Source organism: Pundamilia nyererei, unplaced genomic scaffold (assembly GCF_000239375.1).
Source record: "Pundamilia nyererei isolate P.nyererei 1_Seehausen unplaced genomic scaffold, PunNye1.0 scaffold00173, whole genome shotgun sequence".
NCBI lineage: Eukaryota > Metazoa > Chordata > Actinopteri > Cichliformes > Cichlidae > Pundamilia > Pundamilia nyererei.
In genome coordinates, this window is record NW_005187574.1 from 496,324 (window position 1) to 519,592 (window position 23,269).

Genomic DNA, 23,269 nt, shown 5'->3' on the forward strand with positions numbered 1-23,269 from the left:
GGTAGGGACGTAGATCGACCGGTAAATTGAGAGCTTCGCTTTTACACTCAGCTCTCTCTTCACCACAGCAGAGGTGCAGCGTCCGCATTACTGCAGCCGCTGCACCAATCCGTCTGTCGATCTCTGGCTCCCTTCTCCCATCACTCGCGAACAAGACCCCGAGATACTTAAACTCCTCCACTTGGGCCGGGAACTCGTACCGGGCACTCCGCATTTTTCTTTGTTTGTGTATATTAGCTTATTTAGTTGTATTTACTCAAAATTACTTCTGTAATTTTCTTTCTTACAGGCCAGTGGGTGCAAAGTCGACTCTTTGACTTCTTTTAAATCACAGCCTCCTATTTTCAATACCAATGCAGAAATGCCTAATCATAGGCAGATATATATATGTATATATATATATGTGTGTGTGTGTGTGTGTGTGTGTGTGTGTGTGTGTGTGTGTGTTGTAGACATAATTATAACATACTGTCAAATCTAAATCAACCCCATACTGAAATTCCAGCACAATGCCAGATGCTTTGCAATAGCAACAGTTAAACTACACCAGGCCCAATATGCCGAAAAAAGCAGAAATGCAAATCCCAGTTCTCCTTCTTCTTCATGTGCACACAGTCTACATTAAGTGTTCGTCTCTATTTTACCTCTTTAGGTGAAACTTGGCTGTGAGGCACCCAATTCCAAAGTGGTGAAGGTGCCTGATGGCCCTCTGTGGAGCAGCACCATCAGAATCCAAAATGGGGGTGAGTGCAGACTTCTGGATTTTGAGTCATCAGATCGCCCCCTGGTGGTCAACTTTGGCTCAGCCACCTGACCCCCCTTCATCAGCCACCTGCCGGCTTTCCGGCAGTTAGTGGAAGACTTCAGCGATGTGGCTGATTTCCTGTTAGTGTACATTGATGAGGCTCATCCATCTGATGGCTGGGTGGCCCCTCCCATGGGTTCTTGCTCCTTCAGTTTCCGGAAACACCAGAACCTGGAGGAAAGGATGGGAGCGGCACGTCAACTCACTGAGCACTTTTCTTTGCCGCCACAGTGTCAACTAGTTGCTGACTGCATGGACAATAATGCTAATGTGGCTTACGGTGTGTCCAACGAACGGGTGTGTATAGTGCAACAAAAAAAGATTGCTTACCTGGGGGGCAAAGGGCCATTTTTTTACAATCTGAAGGATGTGCGCCAGTGGCTGGAACAGAGTTATGGTAGACGGTAGGAGGATTAAAAGTGCCTTTTTAAAATTTTGAAAACAGAGATTATTTGGTTTTGTAAGAATGTGTTGTGATGGTATTCTTTACCATAAAGCTGTAACGAAGGGTCCCTTTTACCAAAAAAGGGGGGGAAAGGGCAAAGGCAAGAGACAACTCAACCAGCATCTTAATCAAGTCAACCTCACCCTCCTCACCTCAAGCCTTACCTCCTGAACTAAAGTCAAGTCTTTTCCATACAAATATTGTGCATAAACGTGCGTATTTATTTCAGATTTTGTCCGAATTACTTACTGTCAGCAGATCAGACATGTGACCCTCCCGTCCCCAGACAGCTGACAAGAGCAGTGAAACAACAACAGCAGTAGCTGGGATGATGTTATTCCAGCTACACACAGAGAGGAAAGATGCTGAGTTTCAGTATTTCTTAGTTTGGTAAAAATGTTATTACATCTCACCTGATGAATGTGTTATTGAGACTGAATCTCTAGAAGACTGTGAGTCAACTGCTTTGAAAACCTTGAGATAACAGCCACATTAAATCTAGTAAATCTAATTTGATAATGAGCACTGAACGCAATCCAAAATATGACGTGTAGGCACAGTGAATAAGTACATACACAGATTATTGTTCAAAGCATCGGATCACGACTGCACATGTACTTTGCATGTAGACACAGACTGAAGTGAGCCTTGTAAAAATCACATTTAAAGTTGATTTGCATGGTTTGCAAAGGAAGAAGCACTTTTGTTGACTTTATGACCAGATCTTTTTCCAGGAGGTTCCGTGGGCTGGACTGCATGGAAAACTCTAGGCAGACGCTCAGGGGGATGATGGGTATTACCAAGTGCAAAATTTATTGTCAGTAAGTGAAGCGTGTATCTTTCCGAATGTTGTGTACTGAATGTTCGATGGTTTGGCCAAGTCTTGTAAAGTGATGGTTTGGTTAAACTCTTATGCCACGAGTAAACTGCTTTGGGTTAAGGTTAGGTTGCATCTAGCTACATGCTCAACATTCACAATTTCACATGTAACTGGAAGTCATTACCTTTCAAACCAAGTCTTTGCTTTTGGCTCTTTGTTATAAGATATCCATTTAGATATGTAATAAAGATGAACAGTTCAATAAAGCGGTACTAGTAAACCTAACCCTAGCCCCATACTTGTCATTGGTGACTCTGTGGATGTTAATAGACCTGCTGTTGCATCTATGTCACTTCCTTTAAACACTCTGAGAAAAGGCTTAAAAGGGTGATCAACTTTTGGTTGAGCATTTCATTTGAAGTTAAATAAATAACTGGCAGTATTAATGGAAATGCATCAGACTTTGAGCACATTACAAACGTGGATAAAATGACTGTTATCCAGCTATTACTCTGACAACAGGGGAGATGCACTGGGAGCCTTTAGCTGTGTGTGCCTATAAACAAATCAGTCACCTAAGCTTTGTTCATGAACTATCAAGTGATCTGCACCTTCGGTCAAAAGTACACCCCCTAACTAACAGAAGAGCTCTGTTTTTGTTTTTTAATTAATATCTTTTCAAATATTCATTGATAAAATACAATTTCTTCACATTAGCACAAATGTTTTGTTTTAGAGTCAGATCTCTCCTGCATACAGCTCTCTCTCTCATGTCTTGTGAAGAATTCATTTCATGAAGATTTCATTTGTAAATGCATATTTAACAGCTAAATGTAGATGTAATCTCAGATTTAAATTCATATTTCTCAAAATATGAACAGTGGAAGTTCAGTAGCTGTTCGGGTGATTCTTTTCAAATGAACAGATGCTTTGTTCTGGTCACAGTGACAAAGGTGTGCAAATGAAAACCTTTGACGAAAGAGTCCACAGCTCAGTCTCTGGTTGGATAGAGAGCAGCACCTGGTCAACGTGACGCAGATCCAAAGCATCTGTTTTCATTGTCACTTTGCTAATGTCTCAATGACTGATACCAATAGCTCTATTTTCCATTCTCTTTACTGTACTTTGCCATTATTTGAAGCGTAATGTATATTTTTATATGTCGAAGGAAAAATAAGTGGAAAATAAACATGAATGTGTTTGTGTGGAATTCTTTTATATGTTGTCTCTGCACCCAGTGCACAAAAAAGTCCTTTGCTTCAGCATTTCAAATAAACAGTATAATGTGTTTACTGCAAAACTTCAAAAAATAGAGTAGTTTACATCCAGGGATCGAAGATGCATCCATCACTTTCCTCTTATCCTCGTCAGGGTCGGGGGGTGGGGAGCATGTCCCAGGCAGGCTACACCCTGGACGGGTCGCCAGTCTGTCCCAGGGGTGGATCGAAATTCTCCTTTTCCAGAAATCCAGAAAGGACATTTTATAATGTTTTATTTACTTTCAGTAAATAAAAGGACTTTTTTTTACTCTCCAAAAATAAATATGAATTATGAACTCGTACTGTGAAGCTGGCCATGCAGATAAATAACTGCAGGAGCCATTTAAAAAGTCCAAACACCAAGAAAGTTGTTAGACAGAGGGGATTTTTTTCAAACTTCTATTTCCTAATTTATTGAGGAATCTTGGCAAACTTATTAACTAAAACTAAAAAGTAGATGTGTGATATGTTGGTAACATGCAGCAGGTTTGCAAAATGAGGTGAAATCTTGCGGACACTCACCTGATCTACTAAAGCACAATCTTGAGAAGTCATTGATCCACGTGTGCAAATCAACCTCTAATATTCTCTTCTGATGATAATGAGTCCCTCTCAACATCAAAAGTACAGCTTCATTTGTACAGCTGTCGTCAGCAGCCTAAAGTAATAATTATAAGAAATGCTTTCATATAACAGCTGTTATTAACAGCTGCTCCACCACATACTGCAGTTCTGGTTTTGTAGGTCAGGTACAACACTGACACCATGAGGTCAAGTGGGGTCATGTACAAACCTGGTTGTTTTATTTTTGTTTGATAAGAACATTTTCTTAATCTTTGTCATTTCACCATCTGACAGAAGTTTATTTCTTATAAAGGATGTTTTACACCTATAGATGAGCACAGCCGGGTGTCAAGAATTAGGAGTTTGGTTGTTTCTGCTCTTGATTCACTTAAAGCTTGTGTGGTGAACGTACAAACCTGACAAGCACACATTGTTTGGGCCTTTTAAGAATGTTGTTAGCATGTTTGGATAAATGTCAAAGACTTCAAAGACCGGGCTCTAGGCGTCAAGGTCAAGGTTCTTTATTTGTCACATGCATAGTTATACAAGTATAACACACAGTGAAATGTAGCCTGACACGCTCCTCGACATGTGCAAAAAAATTGGGGGTGTGTAGAGGAAGAACATTATATATATACATACATATAGTATACACACTGGGTGAATGTGCAGCAGTAGCAGCAAGCAGGTGAATTCTGTACGTTAATATGAATAGACATCTGACTATTTTACAGGATAGACAATATAAACATATTTAAAATTAAAGGAATTGAAATGTACATTGTGCCTTGGTTTAGTGTCTGGAAGAGTCCTGTCTCAGTCAGTTATAGATGATGTGAGAGGGCGGGTGTGTGTGTTTAGGGCATGGATGGCTTGGGGATAGAAGCTCCTCTTGAGTCTCTCTGTCCTTGCCCGGAAGATGCGGAACCTTCTACCAGATTGCAGAAGTTGGAACAGTTTGTAACAGCTGTTGGAACAGCGTGTGACAAAAGCTGCAGTCAAGACTAACTGCTTACAGTGAGCTTCTGTGTGTACACTCACATCTATTAAAGCACATCCTGGTTGAATCAAATATTAATGATCCTGTTTGTTCAGCTTCACCTATTCAGTATTATTTAGTAGCATCTCCTTATTTTCTTTTCTCATTTCATTGTATCTATAGTGACCCAAATATTCTGACGAAGCTTACATATAATGAATATATACTGATTATATACAGGACATATTGTGTTTATATATTGGACACATTTATGGGCACACTGCTAAAAGAATGTGGTTGTATACGACTCATAGTTTTAGATTAAGATTCAGGCTTTCATGGTCCCGGGTCTTCTCTTGTTTTCTTGCTTTTTCTCCCTCATGTCTGTGTTGTTGCACACGTGTTTGTTTACAAACGTTCCCACATCCTTATTAGTTACCCACCTGTCAAAAATCAGCTGATTAACTCACCTGCTCCTCATTGGGTCGTTGTGGCAGCTATTTCTATTGGTATTCTATTGAACACGACACAAAGCCATCTTTGACAGGCACGTTAGAAGCATCTCGACCGACTGTGGTTTTGTACAATCCATCAAATCCACCAAGTTTTTATCAGAAGCGATTTTTGGTTGAAAAATGATGTCCTGGTTCAGCCAAAGAGGATAGATAACGTTTGTTGTACCAACTCTTTGTAGCTCGATCAAGTCTTAAGGACTGGCTCTGGCAGTGATTCTCCGTGGATTGTTTCCTCCAGCATGGTGGTAAATTGGCTCCTCTTGTTTGATGTTTGCCTTCATATGTTCTGCTTGGTTTTCATCTGGTCTCTGGTTGACTATAGAACTTACCTGCCTTGTCCCATGGCAGTTCTGTTCACTGCTAGACCCAGTCCTTGTTGTTCTTGCAGCTATCCACCTCACTCCAGTAGATACTACGCTTTGGATAAGCAGTAGAGAGTGAGCACTGACAGTCCTCTCCCTCTCAAGTACCCTCCCTGGACCTCAACCTCAGACTCTTCATTTATAGTAACGGAAGCTGATGAAGGCCTCAAGTATAGCAATGATTTAGAAATACCTTAGCTTTCTCTTATAATGAAGAATGCATTTCTTAAAAATATGACTGTTAGCATGTTGTATTTCCATAAAAGCAGAGGTTAAAGTGGACCGGCACAATCTGGAACAGCCTTCCAACACATTCAGGTAATGAGCAATTAAATCTGATAGGCAGGTGAATGCATACTACTATTGAATTAATTTTTCATGTGCTGTAGCTTAGCAGCCCTTCCAGTGATAGCACTGAGATACATCCTCTGTAAATAAGAAAGTAATGACATCCCACAGCTAGCTTACACGTCCAATGCACCCTTTGTTCTTCCCCCTGAGGTGCAGATATAAATAAATTTGAAGTCGGAGTATTTCAGCATTTAGCTAGTACTACAAAATAAGAGCAAACATAAGCAGAGTAACATTTTTTAGAGCGTCAGGTAATTTCAAATGTAACTTTTCAAACATCTCAACAAATGCAGCCAATTTGGCACAAAAAGTATCTGTTAGCCAATGTTTAATGCTGCTCGGAAAAAAAGTGCAACAGTGAGAGATGAAGAAAGACAGGACAGGACATTTACTGCAAGCTAAAGTGGTTAGTTTGCATTACTGTGGTGAAATGCACAGTGATGTACTGTGATGGGACTGGAGCAGGAGCAGGCTGTGGCGTTCATGGTCAATATTAAGTTACATCACGGATAACAGAAATCAATTTATACTTAAGGTAAAGACCAAGATGATCCAAATGTTACCTCTGGTCGTACCTTTATGCTCTCGGAAATCAGTCATAAACTCATGTAACATGTGGTTACATCTTGTTCAATTCACTTGCTTGAATCCACAAAGAGCAGTGAGACGGGAGTAACAGAAAACTGATCACAGCGTGAACACAAAACTCTGCTTAATCTCACAAAGAAGTTGTTAGGACTTAATAAATGTGACGGGTCTTGCCCCCATGCTGCACTGCGTACCCAATATTAAGGTTAAACAGGTAAAATGTTAAAAACAAGCGACCTATTCTCCAACGATATCTCCAAGAAGTTTCACCCTCAAAACAGTGATTAACCTGCAACACTGAAGACACCATGAAATAATAAATATGGAGTTTTCTGTGAGTTGAATATGATTCGACCTAAAGCCACAGTTGAGTATCTGTCAGCACATCGAGGGCTGATCACCTTTAGCGGGCCCGCCTTGAGACTTACTGGGTTGTAATTTTCCAAAGGCTCATATGTCTACAACATGTGGATATTGTACTGTGTACCTGTCTCACGGTCTCCTGGGGCCTGTACTGATAATTATAAGTTTTTCAGAGGACAACTGCAAAAATGATTTGGTAAGCATACAGTTAAAGGTTTAGTGTCATCACTAATGATCAGTTAAACTGTGGGTTTTTTAGAGGTAACCAGAAGGTGTTAATTTTAGCTAATAGAAAAATTAAAGATAGATTCCTTCTCAAAAAAAGAAAATTACAGACAAAAATGACATGAATAAAAAAGTTTTTCAATGCCAGTAACTGCTTTCAGCATTGTTGTCATGACAATTTCAGTGTCAAAGAAATGAAACAAACAAAAAACCAAAACAAATATACAACATAGATGATGATTCACATAGAATGCTCAAAAGGCGTTGTCTCTTTATTTTGCCAGGCACTTTCACAACCTCAGTCTCAGTTCTAATTTCCTATTCGTCAGAAGAATGTTAAATGCTTATTGACAGTGGACTCATCTCTGTGCTTGTCCTGCTAGACCTCAGTGCAGCATTCGATACTGTCGACCATAATATCCTATTAGAGCGATTAGAACATGCTGTAGGTATTACAGGTACTGTGCTGCAGTGGTTTGTATCATATCTATCTAATAGACTCCAATTTGTACATGTAAATGGAGAGTCCTCTTCACACACTGAGGTTAATTATGGAGTTCCACAGGGTTCAGTGCTAGGACCAATTCTGTTTACATTATACATGCTTCCCTTAGGCAGCATCATTAGAAGACATAGCATACATTTACACTGCTATGCAGATGACACCCAGCTCTATCTGTCCATGAAGCCAGATAACACACACCAATGAGTTAAACTGCAGGAATGTCTTAAAGACATAAAGACCTGGATGGCCGCTAACTTTCTGCTTCTTAATTCAGATCAAACTGAGGTTATTGTACTCGGCCCTGAAAAGCCTAGAAATATGGTCTCTAACCAGATTCTTACTCTGGATGGCATTACCTTGGCCTCCAGTAACGCTGTGAGGAACCTTGGAGTCATTTTTGACCAGGACATGTCCTTCAACGCACATATTAAACAAATATGTAAGACTGCTTTCTTCCATTTGTGCAACATCTCTAAAATTAGAAATATCCTGTCTCAGAGTGACGCTAAAAAACTATTATTTCTTTCATTATTATCAGGAAGTCCTGAAAACTCCCTGAAAAGCCTTCAGCTAATCCAAAACGCTGCAGCAAGAGTCCTGACAGGGACTAGAAGGAGAGCGTGTACATCACCCATACAAGGCCTTGTCTAAGAGGAATAGTGCTGTATTAGCCCCACAGAACAGTTTACTTGTGGTTCGTAAGACATTTGAAAGTAGAGGCAGAGCCTTCAGCTTTCATTTGAGGAGAAAAGCTAAAAGTTTTTATAGTTTTTAAACTGTTTTCCTCTAAGAAATAGTATGCCTGCTTCTGTGATGAGATTTGTGGTAAATGTCAAAACGGTACAGTATTTTAGTGAAGACTAACGACAGTGAAGACTAACCATATTTACCCAACGAGTACAGTATAACGTCTGAAGAAAAAAAGTTTTATTTGTTATCAAACTGATGGAAAAAGGTTATGAAAAGTAACAATTGTGACAAAAATGTGATTTCTAAGAAAAAGACTGCACCTGGTGACTTAATGACAATGACAGGTAATGGAAACATAAAAGGACAATCAAGCAATGATTTATGGTCCCACAGAATTTGTCTTTCCAAACTTTGAAGGCCCATTCTTTTGTTGTCTCCTTGTCATAAATCTGATGTTGTTCTCTCCAAAAAACTTAAAATGAAACTAAACAAATCAGTACTGTCACCCAGAACAAGAAAGTCATGGTACAGAAGAAAGGGCACGTTGTATTTGTCGGACAGTAATTAAATATTCATGCAACTTTAGAAACATCTCTTTTTAGATTTCTAGGCTAACAATACATTTTATTCTTTATGAATAGCAATATGATTCTTCACATTCTCGTTAGAGTCTTTCTCCATGTAAATTAATAACAGTTAATAAATTTCTCATGAAATCTGTTGATAAACCATGTGTTTAGTCTGTACAATAGTGGTACTAAAAATTACAACTGTCATGGTATATGTACAATTTACTACCTACAAAGTACAACAGATAGCATGTAATAAAATATGTAAACAAATTTCTTCTTTTTTGACACAGTTGACTGCAATAGCAGATAGAATTCACACTTTCAACATTAGATTTATTTCTGTATACACATTTGTTAACAGTGTTGTAGTACTGCATTTGTCTTCTTCCTGACACCTCCATAAAAAAGAGAATGATACGCAATGAACCAACACACAATTTTGCAAAGAGAGAAGACCACCACTAGCTATGCGTCGATATTAGACCTTTTTCTTTTGCAGATTTTTCAGCAGTTTTCAGGGGCTCAGGGCAAGTCCCAATCTAATGATGACGTTTTGGCTTGTGCATTAAAGAGAACGTGGTCCAAGTCGAACACTGCATACTGGACTTGTGCTATACCATATGAATCAGGATGGCATGCATTTTACAATCACGTGTTTCTTACCGAGAGAACTGGCAAGCTCTCTCCACAAAGCTTCACTGTGTCAGCCAGACAATGAGAATAATTGTGTTCTGAGGTATGCCCTCTCCGTTAGTTTATACACAGAAATCATTTTCTTTTCTTGCTGTTCTTTTGTTGGTTTCTCATTAGCCTGGAGCAAAAATAGTTAAGACACAGCACTTATTTATAAACCATAAAAATTGGTAATATTTTGATACAAGAGTCCTTTATTTTTACAACCATTGTGTGCCTGACCCCCTCTTGTTAAGCACTATGTTGTTTACATGCTGAAAATGTGTAATTTTATGAGCCTTTTGTAATTAACAATTTCACAAAAAATTGTTTAATGCCAAGGATCACGTAGCTCTAAAAGTCACTTAGGAGAATGATGCTGTGAAGTATTTCTCTACCAATAATGTCTCTGACCAGATAGAAGAGTAAGGTCTCTAAAGTTGCTATTTAACCTTGTCATTAAGCTTTTGCTTAATAGTAAGTGTGCTTTATGTTACAGTACATATCATCAGTTCAACTACTCAGCACAGTATAAGAATTTTCAAGTTCCATATTATACCATCATTTGTCATAGCTCCTCACGAGGAAACTGATAAGTAAAAGTTCTCTTAGTGCTCTCTTTCTTCGCTCTCTCGTGTACACGAAAGTCTCACAGTCACACATAATACTCCTTATCCTTGTTTTTCTGTCTCTTGTTGCTGCCTTTCAAGCTTTGCTGTTTGTCCTTCATGACAGCGCCATTGCTCTGCACAGCCGAGTTGGTTATGTAGTTCCTGCTCTCGTCCACCTGGTAGGAGCCTTCATCCCTGTTCCTGTACTTATACATGGCATATAGAAGGATGAGGATGCACAGGGCAGCGGCCGCCACTATTCCGATGACCATCCCGGTGGTGCTGCTAGATTCGCGGACCACTTCCGAGGGCCCTGGAACTCGCCTGACGCCTGGCTCTGTGGGAAGTGCTGTGGGTATATTACGGAACATTGGGGAGGTTATTAATGGGCCCCTCAGCTTGGTGCTGTCTACCTCAAAGGATGTGGGCAATGGAAGCAACGCTAGGTCGGGCCGGGGTTTTAGCTCGCGGTTATTCGTTTTGCCAGCTGGCTGTTTGGAGGGTTGCGGTGGAGGCAGAGGTGGTGGTGGTGCGGCTCTGGTCGGCGGTTCGTGCTATGGCGATAGTGGTAGTCCTACTGCGTCTGGAGATGGAAGGTTTGTTACGTATAAAAGTCTTGGTTGCATTTGCTTTGTAGTCACCTTGAAAGCCTGACGTGGACAAGGTCTTATCTGTTACCAAGAAGAAGGTTGAGTAAAAATCTTCATCATCAGTAGGGTGGCAGCTTAGACTTGAACGCTTTCCCAGAGCCATACCCCGATATCACCAAGCCATCATCATCACAATCATCGCTGCCTCGGTCCGACAAGCAAGGTAGCCCCGCCTCAGTGGCCTTGGACAGGGACTCTTTGGTGGTCTCAAAATGGTGAGGAGTGGGTGGTGGGTTGAGGGAGTGGGAATGAAGGGTGTACAAGGAGCTACAGAGGGGTGCACTAATGGATCCTCAAGTATTTTGACGACTAACTCATCTCCTGGGGTTAGAGACACACATGTAGACACGTTAGAGGGCAACGTTTTATTAAGACAGTGCAATGCATTTGACACACCTGGACTCACAACACCTCATCTCAAATCAATGATCATGACTTGGCATATCGGTTTCTAATAAATCAGTCAAAAGTGATGCACATTTATCTTTGAATCCTGCTCTAAGTTCCAAAGGAAGTAAAAATGCATGACTTATCTATCTTTATTTAACAAACTGAAGAACAAGTTATTTCTGCAACAAGAGCAGGTAGGTGCTGTTTGACGCATATACATAGAAGATACCGTTAATAATGTGTCCTAAGGGTGATTTCTGTCAATGGAGAGAAATGATCCACTTACTAATAGGGATGGGTACCGGTATCCGGTGCCATGATGGCACCGGTTCTGACATAAACGGTAGTAACCAGACCAAAAACCAGCGCACATTTCGATGCTTTATTTCGGTGCTTTATTTCGATGCTTTATTTCGGTGCTTTTTTTTCCCTGAGACGTCATACACTTTAGATTCTAGCCAATCATTTTACCTTTGCAAGCGTAGTAGGCAGGCCCAGGTATGTACGTTCTTTTAGAGCAGAGCTACAGATTAAAAATGCCCAAGGCGAAGCGGTCAAAGTCTGGCTGTACTTCACAGCAAACGATGCAGACTCAGCACCCTGCAACAAGTGCTTTAAGGTGATACTGTGCAAAGGAGGTAACACCTCGAATCTGATGAAACACCTGGCGATGTATAGCGTTTTGTTAAAAGCCGAGAAATGCGCCGTATTTGATAGCTTGAGTGCGGGTGTGGTGCCTGTTATCGGACCCGGAGTTAGCAACATCTCCCAAGAATCCGAAGAGGAGAGTCCTGGCCCCTAGCCCTGCCAGTGTAGCAGAAATGATGACTGATGATGATGCAGCAGCAGCCGTTCTTCTCTGCGTGAGTAGCTTAATGTTGTTGGTGTGTAATTTACGTTGAGTAGGCTAACCACGTTATTACATTAATGCATGTAAGGTGAACTAGCAAACACCGTCATAGTTACATGCGGCTGTCCTCTTGTTTGATGGCAGATGCTCCCTTCACCCTGGCCAAAAAGGCTAAAATGACCAAAGAAAAAGTAGGAAACAGCTAAACATGAGAGGGTTTTGGACAAAGTTTGTGTTTTTTCCATTGTTTAAGCACCGATTCGAGCACCGTTTAAGCACCGGTATCGGATAAAACCTAAACGATACCCATCCCTACTTACTAACCACATTTAACAAACTCTCCGGTCCTCAGATGTAATCCATTACATTTTGTCATGCTAAATTGTGCTAAATGCAAATTACTTAAATCATATTTAGTTGAGTCGTTTTATAAGATACAGTTTTTTTCCTAAAGAAAGTAAGGTAAACTGATATATCAAGCCAAAATCATTTTATCGCACATGCAATAAAAATAATTTTGATAAAACAGATGATGCCACTATATTTCCTCCTGAAAACATTGGGAAAGGCTGAAAAATCTAAATAAAAACACAGTACAATGATTTGCAAATTATTTATAGTATATTAAAATATTCACTTTGAATTTCATGCACTTCAAGATTGGAAAAGTTGTTGAACAACAACAAAAAACGAAACAAAAACACCTAATCAGGTTATCAAGTAACATATGACTGTGTATGTAAATGACTGTCTTGGGCCCACACTCATTTGAAATAAATGCAAAGTGGAAAACTGTGCTCTGGCCTGACTGCTTAACAGTTGTTTTTGGAGAGAGAGGCCATCTAGCTTGTTATCAAGCACAGCTAAAAGCCAGCATTTGTGATTGTGCAGGCATTGGCATTGGTTACTCGCACTGTAAACATGTTTACAAGGTATGGCATCAACCAGGCAATATTTATTACAGGAAGTCTTGCTTATTTCAACAAGTCAGTGACCACACACCTTGCACGTTTTGAAATGGTGTACCAATTTTCAAGAACGAGCTGATGAAGCTCAGCTACAAAGTGGGGTGAGGATCAGTGAGCAGACCTGAGGTATTTAAACTAACCTGAGGTGTTAGTATTAGAAAGAAGAAGGAAAATGCCAGTTTAAACTGTTTGTTTGTTTGTTTTTCATTGTTGTTGTTGCAAATCATTGCATTCTGTTTGTAGTTACATTTCATACAGCATCCCAACATTTGCAGAATTGAATTTGTACAAAAATAGGACTGATAATATTTTACACTTTGTATAAAAGAGTTTGATGTACTTATCATAGTCTGTAATCTCAAGCTGGCAACAGTCGGAGTAAACATCGAAAATGCGACTGTTACACTGACATAAAAAGTCTCCATGCAGTAGAGCACCTGTATACAGTTGTTGATGCACATACCAAATTAGATGTCAACTAAAAGCAGCAAGTATGCAACTCACAAATAATCACAAACACAACATCCACAAGCACAAAATTTAAGATGATCATTTCTATAAAACATATCCAGGGTTAAGAGATGCAGTTTGCAAGATTTTAAAACCAAAACCTGTCCTTAAGATCATTAGCTTCTAAAAAGTGTTACTACTGTATATATATTACATACACATATTCACCACTAATCAGTTATTTCTTTGGATGAGTAGTAGTACAATACCTGCATTTTAAGAGTCATTTTAAATGTATTAACGCTTATTCTGCATGAAAGTATTCTACAACCGCGAGGATATTAACCAAAAAGGGAAATTTACACTAATGTGAACCTAATGCTTTGACTCTATCCAGACGTGAGAAGTAATAAAGTATACCATTTTGTTACTGTACTTGAGTATTTATTCCTCTGAAACATTTCTGAACACTTTCCACATTTTCAAAACAGGCTTGTTACTTTTTGTTTAAGATATCTGAAGGGTTTTACTTCATCAAACAAACTGGTGTGAGCCTAAACTGTTAATGAAAGGCAGTCTTTCATGTCACGTCATGTTATGTCAGTCTAACTGTGTGTGTTGCATGTTAACAAGTATAAGTGGCTTTTACGGGGCATCAAAATAACAATCCAATATGGCTTTCTGGAACAGACACTATTCACACCTGTATGATACTGTTGTCATAGCTTAATTTACTGATATCCCTAAAGGATATATATCGAAAGGTCTCTGAGAGCAAGTGCCGGCATAACAGCTGATCGATACTGTAATGCAGAATAAGAAACGAATAAACTCTTTAAAATGACTAAGATAGGATAACCTTTATTAATGCCACACGTGGGAAATTTGAAAGAGCCAGTAAGCTACTAATACGGATGGAAGAAAGCAGCTAATTCCGAGTATATTAATGTAAAATGTCACCTTGCCAGTAGTCTGACACACCTAAAATGAAACATTGGGAAAAGCCTCACATTTTACAAACTGCATCTTTGAAAATCAGTGCAAGGAGAAAACGTACAGACTGGATATCGTCAACTTACATCAACAAATTGCCCACGTGAGTTAGGCATGAGGAAAAGAATTTACAAAGGAAAAGTTGGGTAAGACTGTTGGATAGCCACTGTTAAAGGTCATTTTTATCCATTGTAGATTGTGTTCTATCTTAAAACGTGACGGTACAGGGAGGCAACAACACATACAACCACACCACATAACATAAAAAATAAACACCATAATACTGTTTTTTATCTTTTGTTTTTTCCTGGTAAATAAGTTGTTTTGTACAAAAAAATCTGTGTATCTTTTTTTCATTGCAAGAGACTTCAGTGACACCTAAAATCTATTCATGTTATAGTTTTTGCTTAATTTGACATATGTTCTTTAGAATGGATGGATGACTTTATATTGTAAAATCTCTAAAGACAAGGGAAAGGGTGAAGAGGGATTGGGACCTACGAACATATTACATAGGAAATGAGGATGATGAGGGTGACAGTGTAAGTCAGTTGCCATGTCCATGTAAAGGCAGTACGAAGCGGTCGGGCGGCATTAGAGCTTTGGGCTGTAAGGAAGGGATGGGGATATACAAACAATGAGCAATATACATGCCCATCTACAGAAAAGAACAGAAAAACTCTAACACTGACATGTCTCACAAACCCTAAACTGCAACTTCTTAGCCATGCAATTCATTCGTTTGTTTGTTTGTTTGTTTCATTACAGTCAAAATATTCTTTCTTTCTTTTTTTTCCCTCTTTTTTGTGTAAAAAGATTGTAAAAAATCTGAAAAATGGAAGAAATGTGACAAGTGGATGTGGAACTGCTTCACCTACTAATTTGTGAGTTTCTGAACAGGTTCAAACAAGTCGGACTTTTTTGCCATCTTTTGAATGTTGCTTTCATTGTGACTTAGGAGAGCTTAGTGCTGAAAGTAAAACACACAAGCTAGTCGCTGTGAAGGAGTTCCAAAGCCCAAAAAGTTAAATTATATGGAAATTGTTCACAAAATAGTAATTTATGTATTATCTGATTTCAAAAAGAAAAACCATAAAAGAATAGAAAACAGACTTGTAAAGCCAAAAACATATTCAAAACCAATTGGATAAACTACCAAAAATATGACCAGTTAAAAACTATCAAATGAAAAATGTTAAGATGGAAGAACGAAGCCATTTAAAATTTTGCACACACTACAACCAGATGCACACAATAGAAAACAGACACTGCTGAGAAAGGTGCTCGACTGGACGACGGGCTCCTCTCTCGTGTGTTTCTTGATGACAAATCTATTTGTAATGTTAGTTTTTAAACATGAACCGGCCGTGCAGTCTGGGTGTACATCGGAGAGAGATGGTACTGGCTGAAAATGGGTTGTTATTAGAACTCTCCTTTGGTTTCGTTTTAGTTGTACTGCAGGATGTTGATGCATGCTTAAAGTAAGTTGCATTTAGGGAAAGTAGAAAAGAAACGACACAGCAAACTGGGCGCAGGTAGGACTGACCGATGTTAGAAGAACAGGAGACAGACGCTGTGTCCCAATCTCATAACCAGTGAAGTTTAAACAGGAGTTTACACTGAAAAGAAACGTGTGCTGCAAGGTTGCACACAGCCAAGCTGCAACTTTGGAAAGCCATTAGCAGTTCCCCGATGTCTGTTCATTCAACGTCCAATGTATCCAGGACGCAAACTCACATGACGAGTTTGTCACTTTAAACAATCCCAATAGCCCCACCCCTCCAATCACCAAAGAAAATAGTTGTATAGAGTATGCAATTGGGACACAGCTCACGTTGAACTAACAGCAGTGTGTGAGAAACAGAAACAAGTAACATAAAACATACATTAATAATGTTTTATTAAATGTGGAATGCATTTCATTAGAATTTAAAAGACAAGTATAAAGCTGATATCCATTAGACTGTGCGTGTTGCAAAGGTGTTCTCCAGAGGGGGAGTTTGGGATAAATTGCTGCCAAGCCAAAACCTATCTTATTAGATCAAACAAGGATCTTAAAGTAGCAACCTGGACAACTTTGGTCCATGCTGGGTCAGCACTCCAAATGTTCTCGTGAGAAAACAGGTGAATTCCTCAGTCTAGTTTAGGAATTCTGCCTCGAGTGGAGGACTTCAAATATGTCTTGGTTAGCTTCATGAGGGGGGGAAGAAAGAGCATCTGTGCTTATGTGGACACAGTAGCAGACAGCTGTGCAGAGAGAGCCAGGCTTTTGCACGGTTTTTGATTTAGAACAGATTCATGTTACACTCGCACCTATGTCCACCAGCTGTGACTGAAAGAATGCAACTGTGGGCACATGTGGCAGAAAAGGATTTCTTCCAAAGGGAATCTGGCCTTTTATAGAAGCGCGAGAAGCATGTTGAAAGGTGTGGTCATTCTAGCAAACACAGCTCCTTTCCATTAAAGCAAGAGCCGGTTGACGTGGGCCAGGCATCTGACTAGCATGCTTCCTACTCCTTGTTGAGCTGTTTCATTTTCTATTGAGACGATAGGGTGGTGAGATTATGTCTGACAGCTGGCTTGGGCCAAGAATGTAAGGTCTGGGAATCTCTGATTAGACTGGTGCCTCTGTGACCCAGACCTGATGAGGATGATAAATCAATATATGAACAAAACACTATGCATAACTTGTCTTCTTCCATCACGACGTTTTGCTGCACTCACTGTGAGTTTAAACTGTAGAGCATAATGAAAGTTGACTTGTTGTTCCTAGAGTATTTAAAAGTAGAATGGGAGGCAGAGCCTTCAGGTTTCAGGCCCCTCTTCTATGGAACCAGCTTCCAGTTTGGATCCAGGAGACAGACACTTCACTGTTAGGGTTAGTCACTCTTTCTTATTCACTGTGGGTTTATACAAGACTTTATTCATTTGTTATTATTAATCTCTGTCTCTCTTCCACAGGATGTGTTCTTTCCCGTCTTCCTCCCCTCACCCAAAATCAGTTGGGGCAGATGGCCCCGCCCCTCTGTGAGCCTGGTTCTGCCGGAGGTTTCTTCCTGTTAAAAGGGAGATTCTCCTTCCTGTGGCCAGGAGCTCGTTCTTAGCGGAGGTCAACTGTGTTCTCTTTTCTATGAAAAGTCAGCTCATGTTTCCCCGCTTTAATGTTTTCAAGATGAAGACGCAGCAGTAGGAACTCTTTGGTTTACATTAGCGTCAGCAGTAACTTATTTGCTTCTTTCTAGTTGTGTTGCTTTTGACAGACAGATTGTACTGCCGCAAATATAAAAGCAATCGTTTCATCAGTGAGCTTAAGGTTTAGTTACAGTTGTGTTACTTCTAAAGACTTGAAACAAAAATCCTAGAAACTGTTACTTTAAACCTTAATAAAGCATAAAACTGTAAATGTTACTATTGAGAATAGTAACATTTACAGTTTTATGACTGCAATCTTGGTTTAAAACTTTATTTATTTAATGAACGAAACCACTTGTTTTAATTGGGATATAGTCTTTGTAGTGTCAGAATGTTTGTTGTCCTGTATCAATATAACTACAGTGAAACAGAAAGTACAATATGTTTCCGTTTTAAGGTTTGATATATCAAGACAAAGTGCAGAAGCAGTGTGTGAAAAAAGTACACCCAGTGATTCAATACACCTTCAGTAACAACTTCCTGTGCAGCTTTATCAGTCTCTCATATTGTGATGGAGGAATTCTGGCCCATTGAAGTTTTTAAACATTAGTTTATACATAAATAGTGTGTGAATGTGAGAGTGAATAAATACTGCAATTGTGAAGCGCTTTGAGGGCCCTGAAAAGCGCTTTGTAAAAGCAATCCATTATTATTGTTATTATTATAAATCTCTTGGCACAGCCTTTCAGTGAGGAGTTGTGGCGTTACGCTGGGCCGAGACCTTTGTTCCCATCTTCTGTTGAAGGAATACTTCATTTTCACACGCTGCTTCTGCATTTTAGCTCAATTTGCACAAAATAAACAATGATATAGTGTAATATGTCATCTGATGACATTTATGTCTTTCACTTCTACATATCGTTTTACGTTCAGAAACATTCTATTGTCATTGAATAATTGCAGCATTTAAACATATATAAATGTAACTTATTCTACAATTCTCATAAATAGAAATGATTATCATTTGATGATACAAAAAATAAGGATATCAGCTTTAAACCTGTAGTGTCATCTGATATATGAGTCAGTATTATAACTACATGTTTTTCCATGTAGGTCAAAATTGAATTCGACATGAATTCCATAAGATGGCAAATCTCTGATTAGCCTGAACTAAATAAACAATGTCAGAGGTTGTAGGAAGTCAAAAAAAAAATATTATCATCAGTCACGCTTCAGAAAATGGTCAACACCTTTCTGTGTGTGATTTGTGTTTGAGTGCACATCCAGCATATAGTCTCTAAACCCCTCCCTTATATAATAATTTACTTTAAAATGAACCCTTTAAAAAAAGGAAATTATCATTATTATTGTTAAATTTATGGCTTAGCTTTTATCTGTTACTTTCATTTTTATCACACTGGTTGATTATGGGTGAAATCCATTGCATAGGTTGCTAAAACCTATGTGGAGCCACAGGATAAGAAAGTAAAGTCACTAGAATAGCAGTTATCTGAAGACCACGAGAATTTCCCAAAGATCCTACATTATACTGCAACAACTACCCTAAGGAAAGATATTTTTCTGTTCATAGGCCAAAGACGACTTCATCCTGGTAATAACTGACAAACCTTTGTGATAATCAAATTAAAGAGAAGAAGGAGCCTAAATATCCAAAAGCAAGTTTGATGCAGCCAAGATCCCCCAGATAATCAAAACATCAGAAGAAAATGAAATGCTTGAACTGATAAATACTGTCTCCAAAGGTAAAACTCATCGAGACTTGCTGGGATGTACGGTCTTAAAGTACAACCTATTTTTGAGCCAAACTTTCCTAAATGTGTGTACAAAAACACTATTTAACATTTTATTTAATATTATTAAATAATACTTAAGAGTCAAAGAGATTTTATTCTGTATAGTTCAGTAAAAACTAGAGAAGAATAAGGAACCCTATGACAGAATGTAAATGCATCTTTAGCCGAACCCTGCAATCACAAACTAATATTATATGATCCAAGTTATTTTTTCTCTACCCTGTTTGATAAAACAATTATTGTTGCAACATTTTTGGCATTTTTCATAAGAACAACTGGACAATTAACTGAAAATGCTTCTCAGATTTGATCTAGTTAGACATGTTGAGTCAGAAGTTTATGTTTGTCTCTAGTGCAGTCTCATCAGTGAGTGATGCTAGCATCTTACAGGATTTAAATGAAGGATTAGCACAATATTTGTTACTGGTTGTTGGCCTTTTTCATGGAAAAAATGTAACCTGCTTATTTGCACACTGAAGGTTTTTAATAGTTTGCAGTAAAACCATTTAAGAAGCCCTTTTAGTTGCCATCTTATGAAATCAACTGAAAGAAAAAAAGGAAAACGGAAAATTTACAACAGAGAACAGAATCACTTGATAAATTCTCTAAACAAACCAGACAGACAACAGCCACACGAAGAAAAGAAAAGGAAAGAAAAAGAAGAAAAACACCGCGTTGAGTGAGAAAGATGACCATTGATGATGATGCAACCACAAAAAATGGCTTCCAACGTAAACAGAAATGCAAACAAAACAACCAAGTTTGTGTAATTGCAGGCGCATGGTATCAGTCAAAACACATGCAAGAAACGATCTTCCTGAAGTCAATGATTTTTAGAGTTTATCATACCATGATAACAATGATCGCTTAAGAAAAGAAAATGAAGAAAGCAGAATTTGTGGCAAAAAGTCCTTTTTTGCCATCAGCACCAAAACATGTTCAAATGTAAAGCAGCTTTAGAAAGGAAGTCGAAGCAGGACAGCAGACCGGTTCTGCCGTCAGTCTCGTGTGGAACTCGGTATGTTCAGGATTAAAACGTTGATGGCAAGAAAAGTTTCTTTTTTCTGCCTTTGTAGCTGCTTTGAAATAATAAGGTGATGTGTGTGTGTTTTCTTTTTTCTTTTTTTTTTAACAGCTGGAAACAGTTGTCACCCACCAAAACGTCATGCCACACATGATGAGGCCAAAATACAAAAATGCATTTTTAGACAACTGGCGAAAAGGCGGGAATGAAGTCTTGGCAACAAAACTTTAAAAAATGCAAAACAACCAGAAAAAAGCATCGACTTAGAAAAAGGAGCAAAAGAAAAGTAAAATCAAAGCATGCAGCTGTCAACGTCAACGTGATGTCCGGGTTAGAATGATGTGAATTTCTGTGTAAACATATGATTGGATGACTGGGGCCCTGTCTTTGTCTTTCTTCACAAATCCCCATGGATCTCACCCTGGACCTGACCGTTTTAAACCCATTTAACAACAATATTTCACATACTCTGAAAAAATTTGGGAATGACCTTCAGTAAGGGCATATGTTGTGATGAACATCATCTTTCCGGATTAGGAATCACACTATATCCATTTCCCTAAAGGGAACTTAAGAAACGGCGTAAATGTTTCTTTATCACACTATCGCCTCCAACATTTGTGATTTGATAGATATCTCGACTGTTTTGGAATTTGAATATTTTAACATGCAGTTCACACCCATAGCTCCACTTTGGTGGCATTACATTTACTATTTGGGTGAAAATCAACCTTCACATCAACGATTGTGCTGTTAATGAGATACAGAACCTCCACCTATTTACATCCACCAGATGACCTGTTTGGGTGTTAAAGGTAGAGTCAGGTTTAGTGTTACAATAAATCTTATCACAGAAACACTTTACGTGAAAAGCAACGTCTTTTCCATTTCTGAAAATACTTTTTGGTGTGTGGCTAAGATGTAGCTTACCCCAACTCCTGAGTGACCTGGTGGATGTTCCTGTGATCATATTAAAACTAACAACTTTCAACTTTTTATCAACCTAAGAAATACGTGTCTATGCTTTTGTGCCATAGCAAAAATATATCTGTTAACTGTCCACTACAAAAACTGAAATATGGAAATTCCCAAACTCTTTCAATTTGAGTGTTAAGTTATCGCAACATTTTATTTATTTAGTCGTTTATTTTAAATATTTAGGTACAAAAAAGACAGAATAACAAGTACACCTAAAAGCAAAAGTGTAACCCAAAAAAAGAAAAACCTGTACACAGAAATTCAATGATATCTGTTCTCTAGCACATGTACCAATGCAAGCCTCTAAATCTGGGAAAGCACAAATAGAAACCAAAATTAAAATACATTGATGTAAACTAGACAACACTTTAGCTGAACACAAAATCTAAAACCAAAAACTGTTCAAATGTACTGTTTGAAACTTAAAATCAACAGAGCAATGAATGGCAGAAGCAATGGACTCAAACATGATGTTATAAGTTCAGCATCAGTACAGAGAACATGGTTCACCATCATACAAACTCGGCATACTGGTGATGACATGGACTAACCCTCATTTTCCCCCTTAGCAGACAACAATTGAATGTACATTGGTGACCATGTTGACTACTTTGTATAACCCCATGTGCAAGTGTAGCTCATGACCTTGATAAATTAGCACTGTGCTAAATTAAGATTCTGAATGTACAAATACATTTGAATACCCAGTTTTCTTACATTAAGTATTGCTGAGGAATTGGGCTTAGCTTACTGTTACCACCTTGGCCATTTATTAAGATACACTTTGACTGACCATGGGGGCGTGATGCTTTAAGGATACCTCGATCCTCTATTGCAGATGAGTGACAGCACATAGAAAGCAAGCAAATGCAAACTAACCTAGCCCACCTGTACGGCTAGTTTCACACTCCTCCTCATCTTCATCATCACTCGAACACTCGGCAGATGACCCAATGTCCTCTTGGTGCTTCAGGGCCAGAATGTTGGTCATCAGAGACACAATATCCATAGCAAATATACCAAAACAGCAAAGAGCCACCAGAAGACACAAAGTAGCGCATAAAGAGAGGAGAAGAATATTTAAGACAAGTTAGAAAGTGAATGCCAATCACAGGAGCACAACAACGAGCAAAAGATCTTAAGTCAAGGTTCATCGTTTTTCAGAGCTTTCAGTTTGTTATAGTTTTTTCCATGGCTCAGCTGTTATTTACACTATTTTGTTGGTGGCGTTCTAATTAAGATGGTCTTTGGTGTCGAACGCAAATACCCTCTTTCATACTTCTCCAAACATCTACTGTCTCCCAAATTTATTTGGACTTTTGATGACTTTAGGGTCTGCCCCGTCTATTGAATGCTTTGGAGTTATGCTAAGTCTACACTGGGTGCAAAGTCCTCTGCTATTAGGTCAGGCAAAGTTGCTAAATGTTATTTACTTTCTGTAGGCTCTGGGTGTTATATACCTGACATATACACAGAATGACCTCAGCTGGTGGTTCCACACTTGAACCTTTCTTCTGTTGCCTGCTTGCCGGGTAATATAACTTCGGAACTGGTTCAGTGCTAGGACCAATTCTGTTTACATTATACATGCTTCCCTTAGGCAGCATCATTAGAAGACATAGCATACATTTACACTGCTATGCAGATGACACCCAGCTCTATCTGTCCATGAAGCCAGATAACACACACCA

The 23,269-nt window shown here is 38.9% G+C and overlaps 2 protein-coding genes across 2 annotated transcripts in view; one reads left to right on the forward strand and one right to left on the reverse strand.

Moving 5' to 3' along the window:
- The window catches only part of dio2 (iodothyronine deiodinase 2), an 8,574-nt gene extending 5,315 nt beyond the window's left edge, over positions 1–3,259 (forward strand). The window contains exon 2 of the mRNA XM_005746130.1: positions 653–3,259. Coding sequence (XP_005746187.2) covers positions 653–1,213 — 561 coding nt within the window. The 3' untranslated portion in view covers positions 1,214–3,259. The remainder of the gene's footprint in view (positions 1–652) is intronic.
- A 5,440-nt stretch (positions 3,260–8,699) lies between these two features.
- The window catches only part of nrxn3a (neurexin 3a), a 208,994-nt gene continuing 194,424 nt past the window's right edge, over positions 8,700–23,269 (reverse strand). The window contains 5 exon segments of the mRNA XM_013914133.1: positions 8,700–10,829; positions 10,831–11,043; positions 11,045–11,187; positions 11,190–11,297; positions 22,458–22,545. Coding sequence (XP_013769587.1) covers positions 10,371–10,829; positions 10,831–11,043; positions 11,045–11,187; positions 11,190–11,297; positions 22,458–22,545 — 1,011 coding nt within the window. The 3' untranslated portion in view covers positions 8,700–10,370.